The 23,884-nt window shown below is 38.3% G+C and overlaps 2 protein-coding genes and 1 non-coding gene across 10 annotated transcripts in view; all 3 read left to right on the top strand.

Annotated features, from left to right (window-relative positions):
• Positions 1-1,626: 1,626 nt before the first annotated feature.
• Positions 1,627-23,884, top strand: part of RAPH1 (Ras association (RalGDS/AF-6) and pleckstrin homology domains 1) — a 108,730-nt gene continuing 86,472 nt past the window's right edge. For 3 of the 8 annotated variants that reach the window (XM_086719350.1, XM_086719349.1, XM_086719348.1), the window contains exon 1: positions 1,633-1,722. The gene's annotated coding sequence lies outside the window, so the exon portion shown is untranslated. Of the gene's footprint in view, positions 1,723-1,868; positions 2,172-23,884 lie in introns of those variants that run through there. The other 5 variants (XM_086719354.1, XM_025935400.2, XM_086719355.1 and 2 more) reach the window with 4 other exon arrangements.
• On the top strand, positions 6,643-10,065 carry LOC147578633 (ubiquitin-like). The gene has a single exon (XM_086719394.1). The coding sequence runs from the start codon at positions 7,132-7,134 to the stop codon at positions 7,366-7,368; it is 237 nt and encodes a 78-aa protein (XP_086575520.1). The 5' UTR covers positions 6,643-7,131; the 3' UTR covers positions 7,369-10,065.
• Positions 15,753-15,941, top strand: LOC112849192 (U2 spliceosomal RNA). The gene has a single exon (XR_003222614.1). It is a non-coding gene; the product is annotated as a U2 spliceosomal RNA (small nuclear RNA).

Genomic DNA, 23,884 nt, shown 5'->3' with positions numbered 1-23,884 from the left:
ATGGTTTAAATGTTAAGAACTTGCTTACTTTTCTCAATGGCTGAAAGTGTGTTTCTTTCTTTTTCTTTTTCTTTCTTTCTTTCTGTCTTTCTTTCTTAACCTTGACCAACCTAAGCACTGGGAGGAAAAAGCTATCTAAAAAGCACTCAATGATCTATTTTTTATAGGAAGTTCAGTGAAGTGAATATCTTCCTTGTATAGTATCTCTCAGCCTGGTAATAGCGTTTGATGACAAAAGAAATTTATTAGGTCTGGCACTCAGGTGTGCATAATCTCAACAAACCTGGCCACAAGGGAAATGGGATGAAAGGCTGTAGACAGATACATATGAGTTATCACTTATCAAAAGGTTTACACTTGTTAATTTAAAAATATTTATTGTACAAGGTACTATGCTAGTATTATGGAAGATATAAAAATAAACTGTTGTATTACATTCATTAGGCAAGATCATAACTTACTAAAATAATTATAATTAGGGGTAATAAATGATGAATTCCACAGAAAGGAACAGAAGGCAAGGAACTGGTCAGCACCACCATCTTCATTTATAAGATTACGTTATTCTACAGAAGAATATTAAAGCACCTACAAACTTGAAATGCAAAAGTGCAGTTATGTTTCTAAAGTACAAATATCTCAAGCGTGAAATGCAACTAGTAACTGTATTGTATGGTTCTAAATACCAGTTTGAACGGATTGTGCACCAGTTTGGAACAGATTGTGCAAAAAGCCTGAAACCACGTGAAAGTCCTCAAGAATATATGAAAAAAATGGAATGTAATTAACCAAACCAGGATATGGCCCCAAGACAGAGAAATGAACACTCTGGTTCTTAGAAAGGGAGCCCAGGTGTCAGAAATGGTATAGTCAATCCTTCATCTGTGAAAATTCAAGATGCAGATACTCATACTTAGCAAGCAGATGGGAAGGCATGAAAAAGGAATGTTCACTACAACTATTTCCAGGTCACCTTCCAATTGGTCAATTGTTTTAATGCTGTCAACAAACTTACTTTGCATGTAGCCAGGCAAAAATAATTTAATTCTATTTTCTTCTCTCTTTGATGAACTTTAGGAGATCAAAATAAAGATATAAAAACTTAAGATGAAACCTTAAAAGTCTGAGTAAGTCAAGCCTGTATCAAAATGAGCAGTATCTGAGGAATTTAGAGCTTGGTAATCCAGAAAAATGCCAACACCTTATTCCTAAACAATTTCAGTAAGGGGGGGGGGGTGACAAAACTTCAGAACGCAAGATAAGCACATTTCAAAGGTAAAAAGTAACTAAAAATCATTGAAATGTCCAATTTCTAAAAGCTTCTCAATACAGTGCATGAAAATACAGAGAGTTGTCGGCCAAAATGGGTTTTCCTAAAAACATGCCTCACAGACTGTTACGACCATGGTCCTTTAAGCACCTAAGACATCTGATGCGTTGCTGGGGTGTTTGGATACGTGGATGACATAAAGGTGCATGCATACAGGTCCTCTGACAGATCTGCTCGAAGCTTCCGTGTGTCTCACGGCCCTGGGACCTAGGCCACTGGGCCTGCGTCCAACGAAAGGCGAGCAGGGGGTGGGACAGCACCGGGATTTTCCTTCCTCGCTCATTCATTCTGTGATTCACTGGTTCCTGGAGGCGGTTCACAGGCGCGCGCGGAGGAAAGGCGGAGCACGGAGCACAGACCCGGCTGGGTGCGGTCCGGCGCCTGCAGGGAGGGTGAGCAGGGCCGGCGAGGGGGCGCGGGCGGGGGGCGCGGGGGGCGCGGGCGGCAGGCGGACGCCCGGGAGGGGCGGGCGCGGCCGCCTGCGCCGGAAGTGAGTGGTTGGCGGCGGGCGGGGGCAGCTAGCGGCGGGGCGTGAGTCGGTCCGCCCGTCCGCTGCCCGGCCCTCAGCTCCGCCTTCTGCTCCTCGGCCGGACGCGGCCCCACTGGGCTCGGCCACCGCTGGGCGCTGCGGCCGCCCCGCCTGCTGCGCGCTCCCGCCCCGCCCGGTCGGTCAGTCAGTCAGTCACGGTGCGCGCGGCGCGAGAGCTGCGGGCGCTCACGGCGTCTCCGGGGAAGGAGCGCCGCGCCTTAGGAGGCGGCGGGGTGGCGGCGGGAGCAGCGCGAGCAGCGCGAGCGGCGGCTGGCCAGCCCGGGGCCGCTGGAGGATCGAGCAGCTGCCGCGGTGAGTGTTTAGCCTCACCCTCGGGGCGGGCGGAGGGAGCCGGCCGGGCGCGGGCTGTGAGGCGCTGCCTCTGCTCCCGCCTCCATTTTCCCGGCGCCTGGCGCGGCCCAGCCGTCCGGGCGCGGTGCGGGCAGCCCAGCCTGGGGCGGGGTCGCTGCCGGGCCGGGCTCGTGGGACCACGCCCGGCTAGGCGGCGGCGGGTGGGTGGGGGTCGTTGGGGCCTGGGCTGCCCCCTGCGCCCCTGGGGGCAGCGACGGAGGGAGACAATGAGATACAGGACCGCCTGGAGGGTGCGGTTGGGGTTGGACCCAGTACGGGGGGCTGGTGGCCCGGGACCGCGAGGAGGAAAGGACTCTTCCCCGACTCGCCGCAGAATCCAGTGATTCCATGTCTGGGATTCCTCGGGCTTCCGTGGCCCCCACCTTCCATACATGAATTCATTGCAGAGATACAGAAATGCGGGGCGCCTTCTGCGTCTTGTTTCTAATTAAGCAGGCTAAGTAATTGCGCTCTTGCTTTTGAGCCCCCTCTCATGTTGCTGTGTCCGTGTGCATTCCCGCCGGAAATCCAAACTGCAGTTCGTTGGGGGGGGGGGGGGGGCGGGGGACGGTAAGGAGGAGACGGAGGCAGAGTAATACTATTAGGATGCCTTCATTTCAAGAGTCTGTAAGATGCGGTTTTCTTATTCAGACAGTGTCTTAGGGTGTCCCCACAGTGTGAACTGGGAACCGCATAAGCCTTTACTGCTTGTAAGCACGAAGACGTTGCTGAGTATGAAATAAGAGCTTTTTGGAAGGGTATAAGCATCGCATCAAATGTGTCTCGTGTGGGGGAGGTTTCTTCTATTTTGTGGGAAGAGCAGTTGGGGAAATCTGGGAGAACTGAAAGGTTCTTCACTTAACCTCCCCATAAAGGTTGATATGTCTGCAGCATTTCTTTTGAAGATCTGGAGAGCTGCCTGTGTGTATGTAAAATCTGTATAGGAACCGTAAAGGTAATGGGCTAGGGATAGAGCGTGAACAGATTGTTAAAAGGGTGGTAGTGAGTTCAGAGGAATATTAAATTCAGCGAATCTTTGTGGAATACCTTCTTGTCTGTTAGAGTGAGAGACACACAAAGTGGACAAGACCTGCAGCACAGCTTGATGGAAAGAGCTTTTTGAAGCCAGGGAAACCAGAGGCTCCATAAACCTGGGATTGTCTAGTAGTGTGACGGCAAAGCTGTTAACTCCGAGCAGTACTTTTCTATCAGTAAAATGGAAATACCACCACCAGTTTATCTCCCCAGGTGGTTGTCAAAGAGATTGAATGAGATAATGTATGCCAAATGCCTAGCACCTTGCAAGGCTCTGAGGTGTTAGCAAATGTTAGCCTACTGCTCTTGAGATTTACCTGAGGGTAAGGTGGGGGAAGAAGTTAAGGTAGATAATTGTAATGCAATGCATTATATAATAAAATGTTGAAGTAGAGCTGCAAAATATGGGAGCAAAGAGGAGAGAGAAATTATTTCTAGATTGGGAGCACTGGGGGAAAATTCATGGAAGCTGTGGCATTTAAGTGGAACCTTTAAGAATGGGTAGAATTTCAGCTGATGTAGATGGGGAGGACATTCCAAGCAGAGGTGGCACTGTCCTTTGACAGCCCAATTGAGGAGTAAGACCAATGGGGGAAGGGCAAAATAGAGACGCTCAAAAGCCTTTTCCGCTCTTGTTGAGTCTGACCTTCAAAGATTGTCTCTGTTATTTTGCTTTTTGTGTTGCGAATTTCCCAGAAACCAGATCTAGCCCTATCCAAAGAAGTACAAAAATGTCAACAAAGCTTTAATACATGAGTTTTTGGATTAGACATTTTGTGTAATTTGGACTGCTGCTCTCTTCTGTTTGAATTTAATAAAGAATTATTTGTAGATGTTTCCTCGTGGTGCATATTAGCTCCATTTGGTAGAAAAAGCAGCTGATTTTTCAGATTGAGAGGTCTCACTAAGATTATATAGTAAGTGGCTAACAGGAGTGGAGTAGTCTCATACTCTTGGTCAATATAATTTGGTTTTCACTAATGTTTTAACACTTTATTTTCTGAAGAAGTGTTTTTAAGCATGTCTTTGAGAATAATTAAGATGACTTTCCTTTTGGTTTTGCTACCTTTTGGTTTTCACCCCATACATAATTACTGTATTTTTTAGATTAGCATGGTGGATGGTATCACACTATTCATAGAGTCTATAGAATCTCATCGCTTTGCTTTGGTTCTGAAGTATTTGAATGTCAACATTATTGTTCATCTCAAACTCTTATTTTAGAATAATTAATACTAGCAAAACAAGATATGTGACCTAGGCTAACCTCTTATCTTGGATTTTAATTCCTTTACCTGTAAAATGAGAAATTTGGATTAGATCACTGGTTTTCAGTGTGTGTTTTACTGAACTCTGGAATTTTGAGGAGGCCCTTCAAGGGCTCTGCGGATGTTTCACTTAAATCTCATTAAAAATGTATTTTAAACCTACAATGATAAAAAGTGACTACTAAATGACATGCCTTATTTTTTTTTTTTTATTTTTTAAAAATTTTTTTTTCAACGTTTTTTATTTATTTTTGTGACAGAGAGAGACAGAGCATGAACGGGGGAGGGGCAGAGAGAGAGGGAGACACAGAATCGGAAACAGGCTCCAGGCTCCGAGCCATCAGCCCAGAGCCTGACGCGGGGCTCGAACCCACGGACCGCGAGATCGTGACCTGGTTGAAGTCGGACGCTTAACCGACTGCGCCATCCAGGCGCCCCGACATGCCTTATTTTTAATGCTTTACATATAAAATTTATTTAATTCTTGCCATAATTCTATGAAGTAGATTCTGTTACAGTCTGAGCAAACAGGCTTAGACTACAGAAGTATAAAATGACAGAGCTGGGTGTGAAACCATTCAACATAATTCTTAAGCTTGTTTTCTTAACTACATTTTTATACTGCCACCATAATAAAATAAATAACACACACAAATTTTTTATTGTAAAATATACAACATAAAATTACCATTTTAACTATTTTCAATTGTACATTTCAGTGGTATTAAGTACATTCACAAAGTTGTACAACCATTATCACTATCTTCAGAACTTTTTCATCATTCCAAACTGAAATTACTCATTAAATAATAACTCTGTACCCCCCCCCCCATTCCCTGGTAGTTACTTTTCTACTTACTGTTTTTATGAATTTGACTTCTCTAGGTACTTTATATAAATGGAATCCTACAATATTTGTTCTTTTGTATTTGGCTTATTTCACTTACCATAATGTCTTCAAAGTTCATTGTATACCATGAATCGGAATTTCGTTCTTTTTTTAAGTGTGTGTATACACACAACACACACACACACAGACACACACACACACACCACAGTTCTCTTGGGTATATACCCTGAAGTAGAATTGCAGGATCTTATGGTAATTGTATGTTTGATTCTTGAGGAACCTCCGTGCTGTTTTCCACAGTGGCTGTAGCATTTTATACTCCTACTAGCAGCGTACAATGGTTCTGGCTTCTCCACATCTTCAGCAACACTTGCTGTTTTCAGGGTTTTGTATTGTTTTATCATAGCCATCCTAATGAGTGTGAAGTGGCATCTTATTGTGGTTTTGATTTACATTTTTCTTTTTTTTTTTTAATTTTTTTTTTTCAAACGTTTATTTATTTTTGGGACAGAGAGAGAGACAGAGCATGAACGGGCGAGGGGCAGAGAGAGAGGGAGACACAGAATCGGAAACAGGGTCCAGGCTCTGAGCCATCAGCCCAGAGCCCGACGCGGGGCTCGAACTCACGGACCGCGAGATCGTGACCTGGCTGAAGTCGGACTCTTAACCGACTGCGCCACCCAGGCGCCCCTTATTTACATTTTTCTAATGATTAGTGATATTGAGCATCTTTTCAAGTCCTTATTGACCATTTGTGTATCTTTGTAGAAATGTCTATCCAAATCATTTGCCCATTTTTAAAAATTGGGTTTTTATTGTTGTTGTTGAGTTGTAGGAATTCCTTATATATTCTGGGTATTAATTTCACATCAGATCCATGATTTACAATGACTTACAACCCATTGCCATGGGTTGTCTTTTCACTCTGTTGATGGTATCCTTTAATGTACACAAGTTTTTCATTTTAATGAAGTCTACTTTATCTTTTTTTTTCTTTTGGTGCTGATGCTTTTGGTGTCATGTCCAAGAAATCATTGCCAAATCCAATGCCATGAAGGTTTTCCCGTATGTTTTTTTCTTTATTTTGGGACAGAGAGAGACAGAGCATGAACGGGGGAGGGGCAGAGAGAGAGGGAGACACAGAATCGGAAACAGGCTCCAGGCTCCGAGCCATCAGCCCAGAGCCTGACGCGGGGCTCGAACTCATGGACCGCGAGATCATGACCTGGCTGAAGTCGGACGCTTAGCCGACTGCGCCACCCAGGCGCCCCTGCCATATGTTTTTTTCTAACAGTTTTATAGTTTAAGCTTTTATGTTTAGTTAATATTTATGTGTGGTGTTAGATATGGGTCCAACCACATCCTTTCACATGTGTATATCCAGTTTACAGCACCATTTGGTGAAAGGACTGTTTTTTCTCCATTGAAAGGACTCAGCAACCCTCACATACATACACAAAAAATTTTAGTTCACAAGTGGCTGGCATTGTCGGGTGTTTGGGTGTTTGTGTGTTGGTGTGGAGGTGACTCATTGTGATTGGATTTAGTGTCTTTGCATTCACTAGCAGGTCAAAATGCAAATCTTCACTAAGACTTTGACCGGCAAGACTATTGCCTTGGAAGTGGAATCCAGTGACACCATAGAAAAAGATCCAGGATAAAGAGGCTGATTATTGCAGGCAAGCATCTGGAAGATGACCAGGCTCTTTTTGATTACAATATCCTGAAAGGGTCGACCCTGTACCCTGCCCTGCATCTGAGGCGTGGTATGCAGATGTTTGCGAAGACCCTGACTGGCAAGACCATCACTCTGGAGGTGGAGCCCAGTGACACCATTGAGAATGTGAAAGCTAAGATCCAAGATAAAGAAGGGATCTGCCCTGACCAGCAGAGGCTCACCTTTTTGCAGGCAAAGCTGCTGGAAGATAGCCGCACTCTTTCTGATTACAGCACCCAGAAAGGATCAACCCTGCACCTGGTTCTCCATCTGAGGGGTGGCTGTTAATTCTTCAGTCTTGAATTTATATACCCAATGATGGCATTACTCTGCGTTCTAGCCATTTGCCCCACTCTAGGTTTAGATATTACCAGTTTCATTAAAGCTGAATTGATGTTTTTTTCGATAGCTATTCAAAATGTTAATAAAGGTTTTGTTGCACGGTAAAAAAAAATTTTTTTAACAAATTGAAAACTATAACAACATATTCAAAACCAATTTTGAAAGAAAAAACTTACAATTTTTTTTTTTTTTCAATTTAACTGAATCATATCCTGAGACTACAAAAGCTGCTACCTACTTGGAATTACTTATCTGGGTGAAATCAAAACAAAACTTTACGGTAATAAATGGTTTGCTTAGATTGTTATAAGACTATAACATACTTAATCCTTAACTTGTCTCTTTGAGTTGGTAATAAATTAATATATTTGAACATAGAATAGTATTAGCAGCACTTGTGTCAGTTTTATGTATCTGAGATGCTGTATAAAGATTTCATCTGGAGGGGCACCTGGGTGGCTCAGTCGGTTAAGTGTCCAACTTCTGCTCAGGTCATGATCTCACAGTTTGTGCGTTCAAGCCCCGCCATCAGTCTCTGTGCTAACAGCTCAGAGCCTGGAACCTGTTTTGCATTCTGTGTCTCCCTCTCTCTGCCCCTCCCTTACTCACACTCTATTTTTCTCTCTCTCTCAAAAATAAACATTTAAAAAAAGAAAAAGATTTCAGGGGTGCCTGGGTGGCTCAGTTGGTTAAGGGTCTGACTCTGGCTCAGGTCATGATCTCACTGCTCGTGAGTTGCCCCTCTGTGTCAGGCTCTGTGCTGACAGCTGTGAGCCTGGAGCTTGCTTCCGATTCTGTCTCTGACTCCCTCTGCCCCTCTCCACTCATACACAGTCTCTATCTCTCTCTCAAATATAAATAAACATTTAAGAAAAAAATAAAGTAAAAAAGATTTCATCTAGACATGCACCCCAGTGTTTATAGCAGCAGTATCAGCAATAGTCAAAGTAAGAAAAAAGCCCAAATGTCCATCGACTGATGAATGGATAAAGAAGATGTGGTATATATATAATGGAATATTACTCAGCGATTGAAAAGAATGAAATCTGGCCATTTGCAACAACATGGATAGAACTAGAGTGTATTATGCTAAGTGAAATAAGTCAGTAAGAGAAAGACAAATATGATTTCACTCATATGTGGAATTTAAGAAACAAAACAGATGAATGTAGAGGAAGGGAAGCAAAGTAATGTAAAAATGGAGGGAGACAAACCATAAGAGACTCTTAAATACGGGTAATAAACTAAGGGTTGGTGGAGGGGTTTTGGGTTGGGGGGATGGGCTAAATGGGCAAGGGACGTTAAGGAGGACACTTGTTAGGATGGGCCCTGGGTGTTTTTTGTGAGTGATGAATCACTGAATTCTATTCCGGAAATCATTATTACACTATGTTAACTAACTTGGATTTAAATAAAAAAATTTCCTCTGGGAAAGTTTTATTGGGAAATATTAGAAAACCCCCAAATTACATGTTCTCTAAAAAGCTTCATCCCATGCTCTTACTGCTGTTACTTTAAGATGTAATTTACCACATGTTGGGGCAGATGTCTTAAAATACATCACTCTTGATTTACAGATTGGCTTTTAAAACAGTATATATTTTGCTGCTAATAAAATACATACTGTTTTTCTTCGTTGGGCAGAGCTAGATGTAATGGAGAAGTCAGAAGAGCTAGGTATTCATCCCTCTAAAACAGAGAGGATGCCAGTTTAAGTGCAGGATACAAGGAATCAGTAGAGAATGTAATCAAGGGAGCAGAGTCCAAGAAGAAAGCACATGGTACTGGGATTTGAAAAAGGGGAGGGATTAGATTTAGAAAAGAAAGGACAAGTAAGTCATCCCTTTACATGAGAAGGTTGGGAGGTCCATAATGATGTCTTGTCATTGTGTGACACTTAAAATTTAAGCCCCCTGGTGAAGAATAGTGAATCTGGAGATAATTGGAACTGTAAACATTTTAATTTTAGATAGGCCTAAATATTGTAGAATTGCAGTCAACCAATTTTGTAACGGTTCTTAAGAGGTAGATGCTTTTTTGGAAAATACCTTTAAAAGAATCTTGTTAAATTTGATATGTGAAGAAAAGTGTTAGCTAAGTGAGTACAGCAAAACAACTATATACAGTATATTCTTTTCTTACCCCAGGTTGTTCATGCCTCTATCCATGGTTCTCAGACATGCTTTTTTCTATTTTTTTCCAGTCAAAATCTCACTTACCCTTTGCGACCCAGCTTCATACACCTTCTTTGTGAAGCTGTTAGACACCAAGCAGAATTGCTTTCTTCTTCATTTCTCTAGACCTTACTTGATTTGCTTTGTGTTGTAGATAATTGTACTGTCTTAAATTCCCCTGAATTTTGGATTATTGGCCCTGCTTTTACTCATCTGAAATACCTCAGTCCCTTAAGTAGAATAGAAATTGAGTAAAGTTTTTAATGAAAACTATTATTTGAAGAATTATTTACAATTGGTTACATCTCCTGAAAGGATTCACTAAAATCTAATAATGTCTAATAGTGTTTACTTTATTTATAAAGAATAATTCTTTATTGATTAGTTTATTTTATATTGTAACAAATGGTTTTAGAGACTAGTGAAGGGAATCATGATCCCCTTATCTATGAGTGGAGTACTTTATAAATGTTAGTAATGGCTACAAAACCTTTTTGTTTACAATTTTAAAATAAATACATATTTTTTAAAGCAGGAGCAATGACTATGCTGCATTATGTTTGAAAAACTCTTGGGTTTACTACTTGGTAATACAGAAATTCCAAAGTCTGCATCTGAAATCTGTTTAATTTGGTACTTGGTTTTAATGCTTGTCTTAACTAGAAGGCAGCTTATATAGGGACATATACCCAAAAAGAATAAGTATATATTTGGCTGTGCTTTCATACTGGAGATACCCATTGTTTAATTTCCATCCATCACTTTTGCAGATTTAGCTAGTAAAGTTTGCTTTTCCAGTGTGAAGATTTGCACTGATATATTTTTTAATAAATGTGTTCAAAATCCATAGAAAACCCTGGAAAGCATTGAAACTTAGAAAATGGTTTCTCTGTTTTTAGGATATGTGAGTGATTCAAGATGACACACCTTGTTTTCTTTTGGAAAACAGATATTTTCTTACTGAGTTTTAAAATGTCTCATTGATTTTTAAGGTACAGATTAACCAATTTTTTGTTTTTGCTGTTGAAAACAGTGGCTAGGTGGTATGCTACTATAGTCACCACAGAAAGTCCGCAAATTTAGACTCTTTGTAAAAAAATAAATGCTTAACTTTTTGACACCTCTTTTAAATACTTTGCCATGAAACAACTAATAAACCTGTTTGATATAAAATACGATGGTCACTCCTCAACTACATCAGTAAAATATTATAACACTTGACAATCTTCTTGCTTCAGCTTGTCTTTTGCTGGCAGTAGTTGCTCTTGAAATTAAATCTTACTTCCTGCCCCCAACTTTCTTTTGTTGAAATCAAAACAGCTGCTTCATGAAGGATTATATAATAGTTTTTCCATAAAATACTGTTTCTATTAAGGAAATCGTTTACTGTTGAAACTGTATCTTCTCTGAACCCATTTCTTGTAGCACATTCCAAAAAGTCGTGTTCTTTATTTCATTATTGAAAAAGAATCTAGCAAATACTATCACTGTCTCAGAATACTTAGAATCACTTAGTACCAGAATACTTGGATTACTTTATATCAGGTGTGATTGATTGGTGGCCATAATGAAGATGCCAGTGTCATTTTGTGTGTTAAGGAAATCTATATATTCTATTACCTTATATTATACTTAAAATACATACGTATGATACAGATTAAATACAAAAAGAGCTCCTAATACGTTCTTCTTAGATCATCACTCCTACCTCCTGGGGTAGAGTCACCTCCATTTTAGAAACCACTATACAGTCTTACTGAATTATTATTGTTAATGGACCTTTCAGAAGAGTTCCATTTCGTAGTGTATAATATTATTATATGAATCCATCTTAAAAATAAAGCACTTAGGGGACACCTGGATGGCTCAGTTGGTTAAGCATCCATCTCTTGATTTCAGCTTAAGTCACGATCTCCCGATTCCTGAGATGGATCCCCACGTTGGGCTCTGCACAGTCAGTGCAGGAGGATTCTCTCTCTCCCTCTCTCTTTGCCCCTGTCCTGCCCCCGTTCACTCACTCTCTCTCTCTTTTTTTTTTTTTTTTCAACGTTTATTTATTTTTGGGACAGAGAGAGACAGAGCATGAACGGGGGAGGGGCAGAGAGAGAGGGAGACACAGAATCGGAAACAGGATCCAGGCTCTGAGCCATCAGCCCAGAGCCTGACGCGGGGCTCGAACTCACGGACCGTGAGATCGTGACCTGGCTGAAGTCGGACGCTTAACCGACTGCGCCACCCAGGCGCCCCTCTCTCTCTCTTTCAAAATAAAAAACAAAGACAAACAAAAGTACTTGGGACAAGACATTCTCATTTTCTTAATAATTGGGAAATGATTTTTATAGAAGAAAAATATGTAAAGTGAGACTTCACAGCAAAGTGAGACCTAAATAAAATTCATTCTTCACCGCAATTGAAATTATAGACTTTTTTCAGAAACTTAAATTTGGATTTTGCATTATGCTTTTGAGGATTATTGAAGGTGAATTAAAGGTACCAGTTAAACATTTAATTTAGTTATTCACTAGTTTTGATAGACATAATTTTTCCATATTCGTAGTGAGCATTTTTTTCCTGACATTTCTAGTGAGATCTAAAACATTTCTATGACTACCCTTTACCTTCCCCCACTCTCTCTCTACTTCTCCCTATCCTAGATAGTTACTTCTCCTAGAAGCAACTACAACCATAGGTAAATTTTGCCTTTTCTATAACTTTCTATTAGTTGATTGTGCATATGTACTCTTTTATCCCTGACTTCTTGCACCCAGCATGATGTTTTTAGACACATGCATGTTATTGCTTGCGTTATTAGTTTGTTTCTTTTTATTGTGGAGTAATATTCAATTTTACAAGCAGTGTGTACCATAGATTGTTTATCTAGTTTCCTATTAATGGACACCTGGGCTATTTCCAGTTTGGGACCATTGTGAAGAAAACTGCTATGAATATGTTTGTACAGGTCTTTTTGTGGACAGATGTTTCATTTCTCTTGGATAAAGGAGTCAGATTGCTAGGTCATAGGTAGATGTTATATCCGCTTTTAAAAACTTTGTATTGAGGGATGCCTGGGTGGCGCAGTCGGTTAAGCCTCCAAATTTTGGTTTTGGTTCAGTTCATGATCTCACAATTCGTGAGTTTGAGTCCCGCGTCAGGCTCTGAGTGGCAGTGGGGAGCCTGCTTGGGATCCTCTGTCTCCCTCTATCTTCTGCCTCATTCTCTCTCTTTCTCTCTCTCTCTCTCTCTCTCTCTCTCTCTCTCAAAAATAAATAAACACTTAAATAGAAGTAAAAACAGTATTGAAGAAAAATATACAGAAAAGTACACATATCATAAGTGTACACTTTTACAACTTGACTGCTCTTCCGTAACCAGTACAGAGATGAAAAAAAGAAAAACACAGGTGTGCCAGAAGCCCCCTGCCCCACATCTGCTTCTCTTATACCCCTGCCCCTCATGGCTAGCCACTACCTTGACTCTAATTCTGCTCTAAAGTTTTTTGGTTTGCTTGTTTCTTGAAAAATTTTTCTTCTACTTTATTGAGATATAATTTCCATATAATAAACTACACACTAAGGTATACAATTTGGTGTGTTTTCATACACACATGAAACCATCACTGCAATCAAGATAGTAAACATTTCCATTGTCCCCCAAAGTTTCCTCATAACTCTTTGCAAGTCGTATCTCCCTTCCCCTCTGTCTCCAGGCAACCTGTCACTATAGATTAGTTTGCATTCTTAGAATCTTATGTGTAGAATCACTCAGTGTTTTTCTCTCTCTCTCTCTCCCCCTCACCTTCCCCTTCTCTTTCCCCCTCCCTCCCTCCCTCTCCCTCCCTGAGCTCTAGCGCTTGCCCATGCTCTAGCGCGCGTGCGCGCTCTCTCTCTCTCTCTCTCTCTCTCTCTCTCTCTCTCTCTCTTTTTCTCTGTGTGTGTGTGTGTGTGTGTGTGTGTGTGTGTGTGTGTGTGTAATCTGGCTTATTTTCAAGTAGAATAATGATTTTTAGATTGTTCCATATTGTTGCTTATTTATCCATTCAACTGTTGATAGATATTTTGACTGCTTCCATTTCTGGCTCTTAACTAATAAAGCTGCTATAGCATTTGTGTACAAGTCTCTTCTATTTGTATACAAGTCTCTTTTATTTCTCTTGGATAAATACCTATGAGAACATGGCTGGGTTATATAGGGTAGGTGTAATTTTAATCCTTCAAGAAACTGACAAACTTAGCCAAAGTTGTACACATCATTTTATATATTCAGCAGCACTTGGAATTGTCAGTCTTTTGCCTTCTAGCCACTGTAATGCCAATGTAGTGGTATCTCGTTGTAGTTTTAATTTGCGTTTCCCTGATCCCCTGTAATGTTGAGCAACTTTTCAGGTTCATATTAGCCATTTGGGAAATGACTGCAAGTCTTGCCCATTTAAAAAATTGGGTTATCTTTTTTATTGTTTAGTTGTAGCAAGTCTTTATATTTTCTCAATACAAGTCCCTCATCAGATATATTTGTGAATATTTTCTCTTAGTCTGTGACTTGCCTGTTTATATTTTTAGTGGTGTCTTTCAAAGAGAAGAAGTTTTTATATTGGACTTTATCAAAATATTTTTACTTTCATGGTTTAGTGTTTTCTATCCTTATACATCTTGACTTACACCAAAGTTGCAAAGGTATCTTATATTTTCTCCTAAGGGCTTTATAATTTTAGCCTTTACATTTCAGTCTGTGATCCATTTTGAATTGATTTTTGTTAATGGTTTGATAAAGAAGTGGAGGCTTCCCCACCCTTAATATTTTATATGTTTGCTCCAGCATCTGTTAAAAAAAGCTTTGTACTTCAGTTTGTCAACTATATCTCAGGAATGGTAGAAAAACAAAACCTTTCCTTTTCAACTTACCTACTTTGACATCCTTGTTGAAAATCATTTGACATTGTAAGAATGAGCCTATTTCTGGACTGTATTCTGTTACAGTGATGGAATTCTCAATTCTTTTGCCATTACTACATTGTCTTGATTACTTAGCCTTAGAGTAAATCTTGAAGGCAGGTAGTTTACCCCAGGTTCTTTTACCAGATTCTTTTGGCTGTTCTGGGTCATTTGCTTTTCCATGTAAATTTTAGAATCAGACATTGGGATATTGGCTATAATTACATAGTGAATACTTAGTTCAATATGGGGGCAATTGACGTATAATGACGTTCCATCTTTCAGTCCATTAATAATGGTATATCTGCCCATTTATTTAGGTCTTTAATTTCTCTAAACAGTATTTTTTATTTTTCAGTTGCCATGGAGTATGTTATGTGAACACTGCATGCTGTCCTATTTGTGTCATTTCTTACAGCCAAATTGTTATTTACACATGTTTATTTTTATGATATAAATTAAGATTTGGTATGAGATTTTCCATGTGAAAACCTTATCTAATGCATAGATGAAGGGACCATATATTTCGATGTGACAGTGCTAGAAACAGCAGAGATTAAACGGGTATCTTTAGAAACTGTAAAGTATAATTTTACAGCTGTATAGTTATTGGCGTAATTCTTTTGGCTTGTATAGTTGTGAATATTAATATTTAAAGAGGTTTATCTTTGTTAACATAGTCCAATAATTTTAGAATCAAAAGTAAAACAATCTTATCACGTTAATTGGGAAGTAAGTTTTTACAAGAGGATTTTGAGTTTGTAGTTTACCTTCTCCTTTTTTCCCCCCTTTCGTTAATATTAATGGAAATATGTGACATTTAGAGGTGTATAAAGAAGAAAATAAAACTCTGTCCTACCACGCAGAAATGACTACAGTTTAAATTTTTGATACATTTTCTCACCTTTGTGTATGTATGTTATATAGCCATTAAGTATGCACAATTTAGTTTTGTTTCTTTCATTTAAAGTTTTATCACTGGCATTTTCCCATACATTAAATGCTTTAGGAATAATTTACAGCACCTGCATTATAATCCAGAATGGACATAAAACACACCTCAGTTTACTCAGGTTTGGTTTTTTTTTTCTTGTAGGATATTTAGTTGCCCTACCCCCCCCCATTTTTTCCCTGTTTTTTTTCCTTAATATTTGTCTTTAAGCATACTTGTTCACAACTTTTTTTTATCCATCTTTGAATTTCATTTTAAAATAAATTTGTTTTTTTTATCACTTCTAGGACTTTGGTTAAGATCAAGTGTGGTGTCTGTTCTTATCTGTTTAATATCCAATGCATCCTTTGTCCCAGGATAATATAGTAAGTAGATTTTTGGAGCAGGGAGATGGAATAGGAGCTTGCTCCATCTACTCCACACATTGACCTGGTATTGCAGTACCCCAGGAATGATGCACTTCCTCAGGGGAAATATTCAGGTGTCTAAAGTCAACTTAAACTGTGGGAAAATGTATCATCTGGGATTGTGTGCACTGGAATGCTTCTGTCTGTGAGTGTTGGGGTGGGTGGCTTGTGCCTGGGTTCCTGGAGGGGGAGGTGTATATATATATGCACGATGGTCATCTTCCACCCTAGGAGCAGCATGAGTAGAAGTATGATTATACCTGTGGTGGAAGTGGAAATAAATAAATTAATAAATAAATTAATTAGTTTTTAATTTTGAAGAATTTTATTTTTTAACTTCAAGTAATCTACAGAGTGGAGCTCGAACTCACCACCCTAAGATCAAGAGCCACGTGCTCTTCCAGCTGAGCCAGCCACGTGCCCCTAAAACATTTTAAATAAAAGTGTAAAACATGATAGACATCTGCATATACTCATCAGCTGTAGTAATCAGTTTTTATTTTCTTCAAATAACTTATTTGAAGAGATACAATGGGTACAGCAGAAATCTTCTCCTAGATAACAATTTGTGTTGTTCTGCTTCGTGTTTTAGTGCATTTAATACACATGTATCCATAAAATTTTGTTTATTGCTGTTCTGTGCTTTTGAATTACATACAAGCCATAAACTATATTTGCTTCCTAAAATTTTCATTTTTTTTTCAACTAGATGGTTTTACAATATTCAGGCTGATTCTTCTAGATCTGGTTCATATTTTTCTCAGAATGAGCCGGTTTTTCCATTCACCTTTTGAATGCTGTGGTGAATTTTTTTGTACATTTTTCCTGACATTTGTCTCTTAAGTACTTGGACACTTAGAGGTATTATTGCAGGATCTTTAGATATGTAATCTCCAAATGGCTCTCTGAAGTGATGAGGAATGTATGTACCTACCAAAAATGTTCCTCTTGTTCCACATCCTCCCCAACTTCTGGTCTGGGTATTTTTTTTAGTTTGTTTCTGGAAATATAGTTATTAGGATAAGGAGTATGAGGTTCTGCAGTATATTCAATGAAATTTTTCATCCATGGAAGTTGTGTTCTTTCAAAGGTCTGTTAAAGAAATTTTTTCTGATCACAGACCAAAGCTTTTAAAGAGTTTTGAATAACGGCATTGTTGCTTATGTTTATTTACAGTGGTATAAAAGTGTTTTCTCTAAAGATACATTAGCTGTCCTAGCTATAAACCTGTTTCATCCTGGAGAATTGACTAAAATACACTAACTCCTATTTATGACATCTGTATAGATAATTTGGATGATTATTTGGCTAACAACCCCTGACTGATTTTACTTCCAGTACGTTTTTTGGGGAAACATATTTAATTTTTTGTAATCATGTATAGTAGAGTAAAAATACAGTTATCAGCTAGTTGGTGAATGGTTATAACAAAAGAGTAGAGATTATTTATTCTGAAAATGCTGAATGTCTCCTTACAAAATTTGTCTTTAAACTCCCCCACCATGTGCTTGTGTGTGTGTGTAATATAAAAACATTTCAAATTTAAAATATTGTACCATGTAGTAGGTGCATTCATTTTAAAAGTATAAACGGTATAAAAGTTCTGTTTTGTTGTTGGAGATTTTAATAAAATTGCCTGAGGGGAGGGACCCTATTTTACTCTTTATATAGCTGTATTCCCTGTAACTTCCCAGTACAGTGCCCAACTTCATAGTAGTATTTCATTACACATTTATTGAATGAACAGTATTATTTCTTGTCAAAGAGTACTAATCTGAAGTGAAACATTACTATTTTTTTGTACAAATAGCAGAGTTAATTCTATTTGAACCTAGAATTGTCAATATTCTCAAATAGTAATTTAAACTTTGTTCTTTCTTGTCTTCTGAGAGAGAAGCATGCAGGTAACAGTTGTCCTAAATTGGTATGTTTTATTATAGAGGAACCCAACTCTGGTTGTATTTTTAACCGAAAAGGAAAGCTAACCTATGAATTCACTTGGAATGCCTCATTTGTTTTGTTTCCTAAATTCCACATACTAGTGAGATCTTATGGTATTTGACTTTCTCTGACTGACTTATTTCACATAGCAAAATACTCTCTAGCTCTGTCCATGTTGCCATTTATCCAAATGGCAATATTTTGTTCTTTTTTATGGCTGAATAATATTCCATTGTATGTTTATACTATATCTTCCTTATCCATTCAACAGTCAGTAGTCATTTGGGTTGCTTCCATAGTTTGGCTTTTGTAAATGACACTATAATAAATATAGGGGTGCATGTATCCAATGTTTTTGTATTTGGGGGATAAATACCCAATCATGCAATTACTGGATTTACATTCCCACCAACAGTGCAAGAGGGTTCCTTTTTCTCCATGTCCTTGCCAAACAGTTATTTCTTATGTTTTTGAATTTAGCCATTCAGACAGGTGTGAGGTGATACCTCATTGTAGTTTTCTTCTGCATTTCCCTGATGATGAGTGATGTTGAGCATCCTTTCATGTGTCCTTTGGCCATCTGGATGTCATCTGGAGAAATGTCTGTTCGTGTTTTCTGCCCATTTTTTGATTAGATTATGTGTGTGTGTGTGTGTGTGTGTGTGTTAAGTTGTATCAGTTCCTTATACATGTTTGATAGTAGCCCTTTATCAGATGTGTCATTTGTAGATACCTTCTCCCATTCGTAGGTTGCCATTTAGTTTGGTTGATTGTTTCTGTCACGGTGCAGAAACTTCACATTTTGAGATAGTCCCAGTAGTTTATTTTTGCCTTTATTTCCCTTGCCTCAGGAGACATACCTAGAAAGATGTTGCTGTGACTGACATCAGAAAAATTCCTGCCTGTGCTCTGTTTTCAGGTTTCAGGTCTCCTATTTAGGTCTTTAATCCATTTTGAGTTTATTTTTGTGCATGGTGTAAGAAAGTGGTCCAGTTTCATTCTTTTGCATGTAGCCGTCCAGTTTTCCCAACACCATTTGTTGAAGAGATGTTCTTTTTCCCAATGGATATTCTTCCTGTTTTGTCGAAGATTAATTGACCGTATAGTTGTGGGTTTATTTCTGGGTTTTCTGTTCTATTCCATTGACCTGTATGTCTATTTTTATGCCAGTACTGTTTTAATTACTACTGCTTTGTAATATAACTTGAAGTCTGGAATTGTGATACCTCTGGTTTTGTTTTTCTTTTTCAAGATTGCTTTGGCTGTTTGGGGTCTTTTGTGATTCCATACAGATTTTAGGATTGTTCTAGTTTTGTGAAAAATGCTGTTGGTATTTTGATAGAGATTGGATTATATCTGTAGATTTGCTTTGGGTAGTATAGACATTTTAACAACATTTGTTCTCCTAACCTATGAGCATGAAATGTCTTTCCATTTCTTAGTGTTGTCTTCATTTCTGTCATGTGTTTTATAATTTTCAGATTTCAGGTCTTTTACTTCTTTGGTTACGTTTATTTGTAAATATTTTATCATTTTTGGTGCAATTGTGAATGGGATTATTTTCTTAATTTTACTTTTTGCTGCCTCATTATTAGTGTATAGGAATGCCACAGATTTCTGTATATTGATTTTGTATCCTGCAACTTACTGAATTCATTTATCAGTTGTAAATAGTTTTTGGGTGGAGTCATCAGTTTTCTTTTTTTTTAATTTTTTTTTTTAATGTTTATTTATTTTTGAGACAGAGACAGAGCATGAGTGGGGGAGAGGTAGAGAGAGAGAGGGAGACAGAATCCGAAGCAGGTTCCAGGCTCTGAGCCGTCGGCGCAGAGCCTGACGTGGGGCTCGAACTCACAAGCTGTGAGACCATGACCTGAGCCGAAGTCGGACACCCAACCAACTGAGCCACCCAGACGCCCCATCGGAGTTTTATATATTATATATATAAAATCATATCATCTGTAAATAGTAAGAGAAGTTTTACTTCTTCCTTACCAGTTTGGATGCCTTTGATTTCTCTATTGTGGGTTTTACTTTTATGTTGTCTAATTGCTACAGCTAGAACTTCCAGTTCTATGTTGAATAAAAGTTGTTGTTGTTTTTTTTCCAATGTTTATTTTTGAGAGACAGAGACGGTATGAGTAGGGGAAGGTCAGAGAGAGAAGGAGACACAGAATCCGAAGCAGGATCCAGGCTCTGAGCTGTCAGCACAGAGCCCGATGCGGGGCTTGAACTCACGAACCATGAGATCATGACCTGAGCCAAGGTCGGACACTTAGCCAACTGAGCCACCCAGGCACCCCTTCTTGTTTCTGACTTAAGGGGAAGAGCTCTCAGTTTTTCACCGTTGAGTATGATGTTGGCTATGGGTTTTTCAATTAAGGCCTTTATTATGTTTAGGTATGTTCCTTCTAGACCTACTTTGCAGGTTTGTTTGTTTGTTTTTGTTTTTTTTGTAATCATGAATGGATGTTGTACTTTGTCAAATGCTTTTTCTGCATCTGTTGAAATGATCATATGGTTTTTACCTTTCTTTTGTTGATGTGATGTATCACAATGATTGTTTTGCGAATATTGAACCACCCTTGCATCCTGGGAATAAGTCCTACTTAATCGTGGAAAATAGTTTTTTTAACATATTGTTTGATTTGGTTTGCTAATGTTTTGTTGAGGATTTTTGCATCTTTATTCATGAGAGTTATTGGCTCATAGTTCTCTTTTTTTGTGATATCTTTATCTGCTTTTGGTATCGGGGTGATACTGCTCATAGAATGAATTTTGAAGCTTTCCTTCCTCTTCTATTTTTTTAAATAGTTTGAACAGAATTGGTATTAATTCTTCTTTAAATGTTTGTTAGAATTTGCCTGTGAAGGTGCTTATATTTGTTGGGAGTTCTTGGATTGGATTACTGGATGAATTTCATTGCTGGAATTGGTCTGTTAAAATTTTCTATTTCTTCCTGCTTTCATTTTGGTAGGTTGTATATTTCTAGGAATTTATCCATTTATTCTAAGTTGTCCAATTTATTGACATACAGATTTTCATAATATTCTCTTACAATTGTTTGCATTTCTGTGGTGTTATTTCTTCTCTTAGTGATTTTGTTTATTTGGGTCCTCTCATTAACTCTTTTTTTTTTCTTTCTTTCTTCATTTTTTTTTTTATGAGTATAGCTAGAGGTTTATCAATTTTGTTGATCTTTTCAAAGAACCAGCTCCTGGTTTCATTGATCTGTTCTAGTTCTTCAGTTTCTGTATCATTTATTTTTGCTCTAATCTTTATTATTTCCTTTCTTTTGCTGGTTTTGGGTTTTATTGTTCTTTTTCTAGCTCCTTTAGGTGTAGGGATGTTTATTTGAGATTTTTCTTACTTCTTGAGATAGGCCTGTATTGCTATAACTTCCCCCATAGAACCACTTTTGCTGCATCCCAAAGAGTTTGGACCATTGTGTTTTCATTTTCACTTGTTTCCATGTAATTTGTATTTCTTATTTGATTTCTGGGTTGACCCATTCATTGCTTAGTAGCATGTTATTTAATCCCCATGTATTTGTGCTCTTTCCAGATTTTTCTTGTAGTTGATTTCTGGTTTCATAGTGTGTGCTCAGAAAAGATGCATGGTATGACTGCAACTTTTAAAAATTTGTTGTGACTTGTTTTGTGGCCTAGTATGTTATCTCTTCTGGAGAATGTTCTATGTGCGCTTGAAACAAATGTGTATTCTACTGTTTTAGGTTGGGATGTTCTGAATATGTCTATTAAGTCTATCTAGTCCACTGTTCCCTTGTTGATTTTCTATTTGGATGATCTGTCCATTAATGTAAGTCGGGTTTTAAAGTCCCCTACTATTATTTTATTAGAGTTAATTATTATTTACTGTTTTATGTATTTGTGTGCTTCTATGTTGGGTGCATAAATATTTACAGTTGTTATATGCTGTTGATGGATTGTCTCCTTTAATTTTATGTAGTGTCCTTTTTTGACTCTTGTTACAGTCTTTGTTTTAAATTCTGTTTTGTTTGATATAAGTATTGCTACTCTGGCTTTCTTTTGACATCCATTTACCTGATAAATGTTCCCCCATCCTCTCACTTTCAAAATGCATGTGTCTTTCGGTCTAAAATGAGTCTCTTATAGGCAGCATATAATTGGGTCTTGTTTTTTATCTACTCTATCACCCTATGTCTTTTGATTGAAGCATTCAGTCCAGTTACATTCAAGATAGTTACTTATAGATATATTTTTATTGCCATTTGCTACTTGTTTTGTGGTTGTTTCTATAGAGTTTCTATGATCCTTCTCTTGCTCTGTTTCATGGTATGTTGGCTTTCTTTAATGATATATTTTGATCCTCTTCTCTTTATTCTTTGCATATCTGTCACTGATTTTTAATTTGTGGTTACCATTAGGTTTATATATAACATCTTATGGATATAGTAGTCCATATAAAGTTGATGGTCACTTGAGTTTGAACCCATTCTTTAGTCCTCTCCCCCTCATGTTTTAGGTATATGGTGTTATACTTTACATCCTTTTATTTTGTGAATCCCTTGACTGATTTTTACAGAAATACTTATTTTTACTGCTTTTGTGTTTTTTTGTTTTGTTTTGTTTTCATACTTTCACTTATGGTCTTTCCTTTATACTCAAAGAATCCCTTTTAATATTTCTTGTAGGGTGGTTTAGTGGTCGTGAACTCCTTTAGTTTTTGTTTGTATGGAAAACTCTTTATCTCTCCCATTCTGAATGGTAGCCTTGCTGGATAGAGTATTCTTGGCTGCAGCTTTTTTCCCTTTCAACACTTTGAATATATCATGCTACTTCCTTCTGACTTGCAAAGTTTCTGCTGAAAAATCTGCTTATAGCCTTATGGGATTCCCCTTTTATGTAATTGTCTGCTTTTCTCTTTGCTGCTTTTTTTAAAGTTTTTTTTTTTTCTTATTTATTTCCTTACTGATTTATTTATTTAGTCTCTACTGTCAGTGTGGGGCTCAAACTCATGACCCCCGAGGTCAAGAGTCACATGCTCTTCTGACTGAGCCAGCCAGGCACCCCTCTCTTGCTGCTTTTAAAGTTTTTTTGTCACTACTTTTTGCCATTTTAATTACTGTGTGTTTTGGTGTGAATCTCCTTGGGTTGAATTTGGGGGGGGGGGGTTCTTGGGCCTCCTGGATCTGAATATCTGTTTCCTTCCCCAGGTTAGGGAAGTTTTCAGCCATTACTTTTTTGATAAGTTTTCTACCCCCTTTTCTCTCTTCTTCTTGTAAGATCGCTATAATATGAATGTTATTACACTTGATGGAGTCACTGAGTTTCCTAAGGCTATTTAGAGTATAAAGTCAGTAATTAAAAAATAAAACTTCAGGGGTGCCAGAGTAGCTTAGTCAGTTAAGCATTGGACTCTTGATTTTGGCTCAGGTCATGATCTCGTGGTCATGGGATTGAGCCCAGCATTGGGTTCTGCACTGGGCATGGAGCCTGCTTGGGATTTTCTCTATCCTTCTCTCTCTGCCCTTCCTCCACGCATGCAGGCTCTGTCTCTCTCTCAAAATAAGTAAATAAATTTTAAAAATTAGAACCAAAATTGGTTGGGAGGTGTTGGGTGAGACTTTTGGATTTGCTAGTCCATCTTTTCTTTTGCATATTAAGAAAATAAGACCTAAGGATTTAAATGATTTAGCCTGAAGTTGTAGTTAGTTAAGTGGCAGAATAAGAATTTCCAGTCTCTCCTGAGTCCTTATTTAGTCTTAGATGACTTAGGCTAGGAATATCTTGCAGACTTTCTTTAAATAGACCCTTTCACTAGTATAAGATAATGAAGGTTTTCTCCTTACTAATTCAGACTTAGGTCATAAAAATGAAATATTTACCTACTTGAGTTTTCTTGTTAACCAGAATTTGTGTTAAAAATTTTAAAGGATGTTTTAGCATTTGCTGTTTGACACCTTTGCAAATTCTTAATGAAAATTTCAGTAACTATTTGCCCTATCTTTTCACCCAAAGCAATTCTTGGCCATTAAATATTACCCATTTCCATTTGTGGCTGGTTAATGTCAGGAAT

This window comes from Puma concolor, chromosome C1 (genome assembly GCF_028749965.1).
Source record: "Puma concolor isolate L17-30 chromosome C1, mPumCon1.1.hap2, whole genome shotgun sequence".
Taxonomy (NCBI): Eukaryota; Metazoa; Chordata; class Mammalia; order Carnivora; family Felidae; genus Puma; species Puma concolor.
This window is presented reverse-complemented; position numbering and strand designations above follow the sequence as displayed.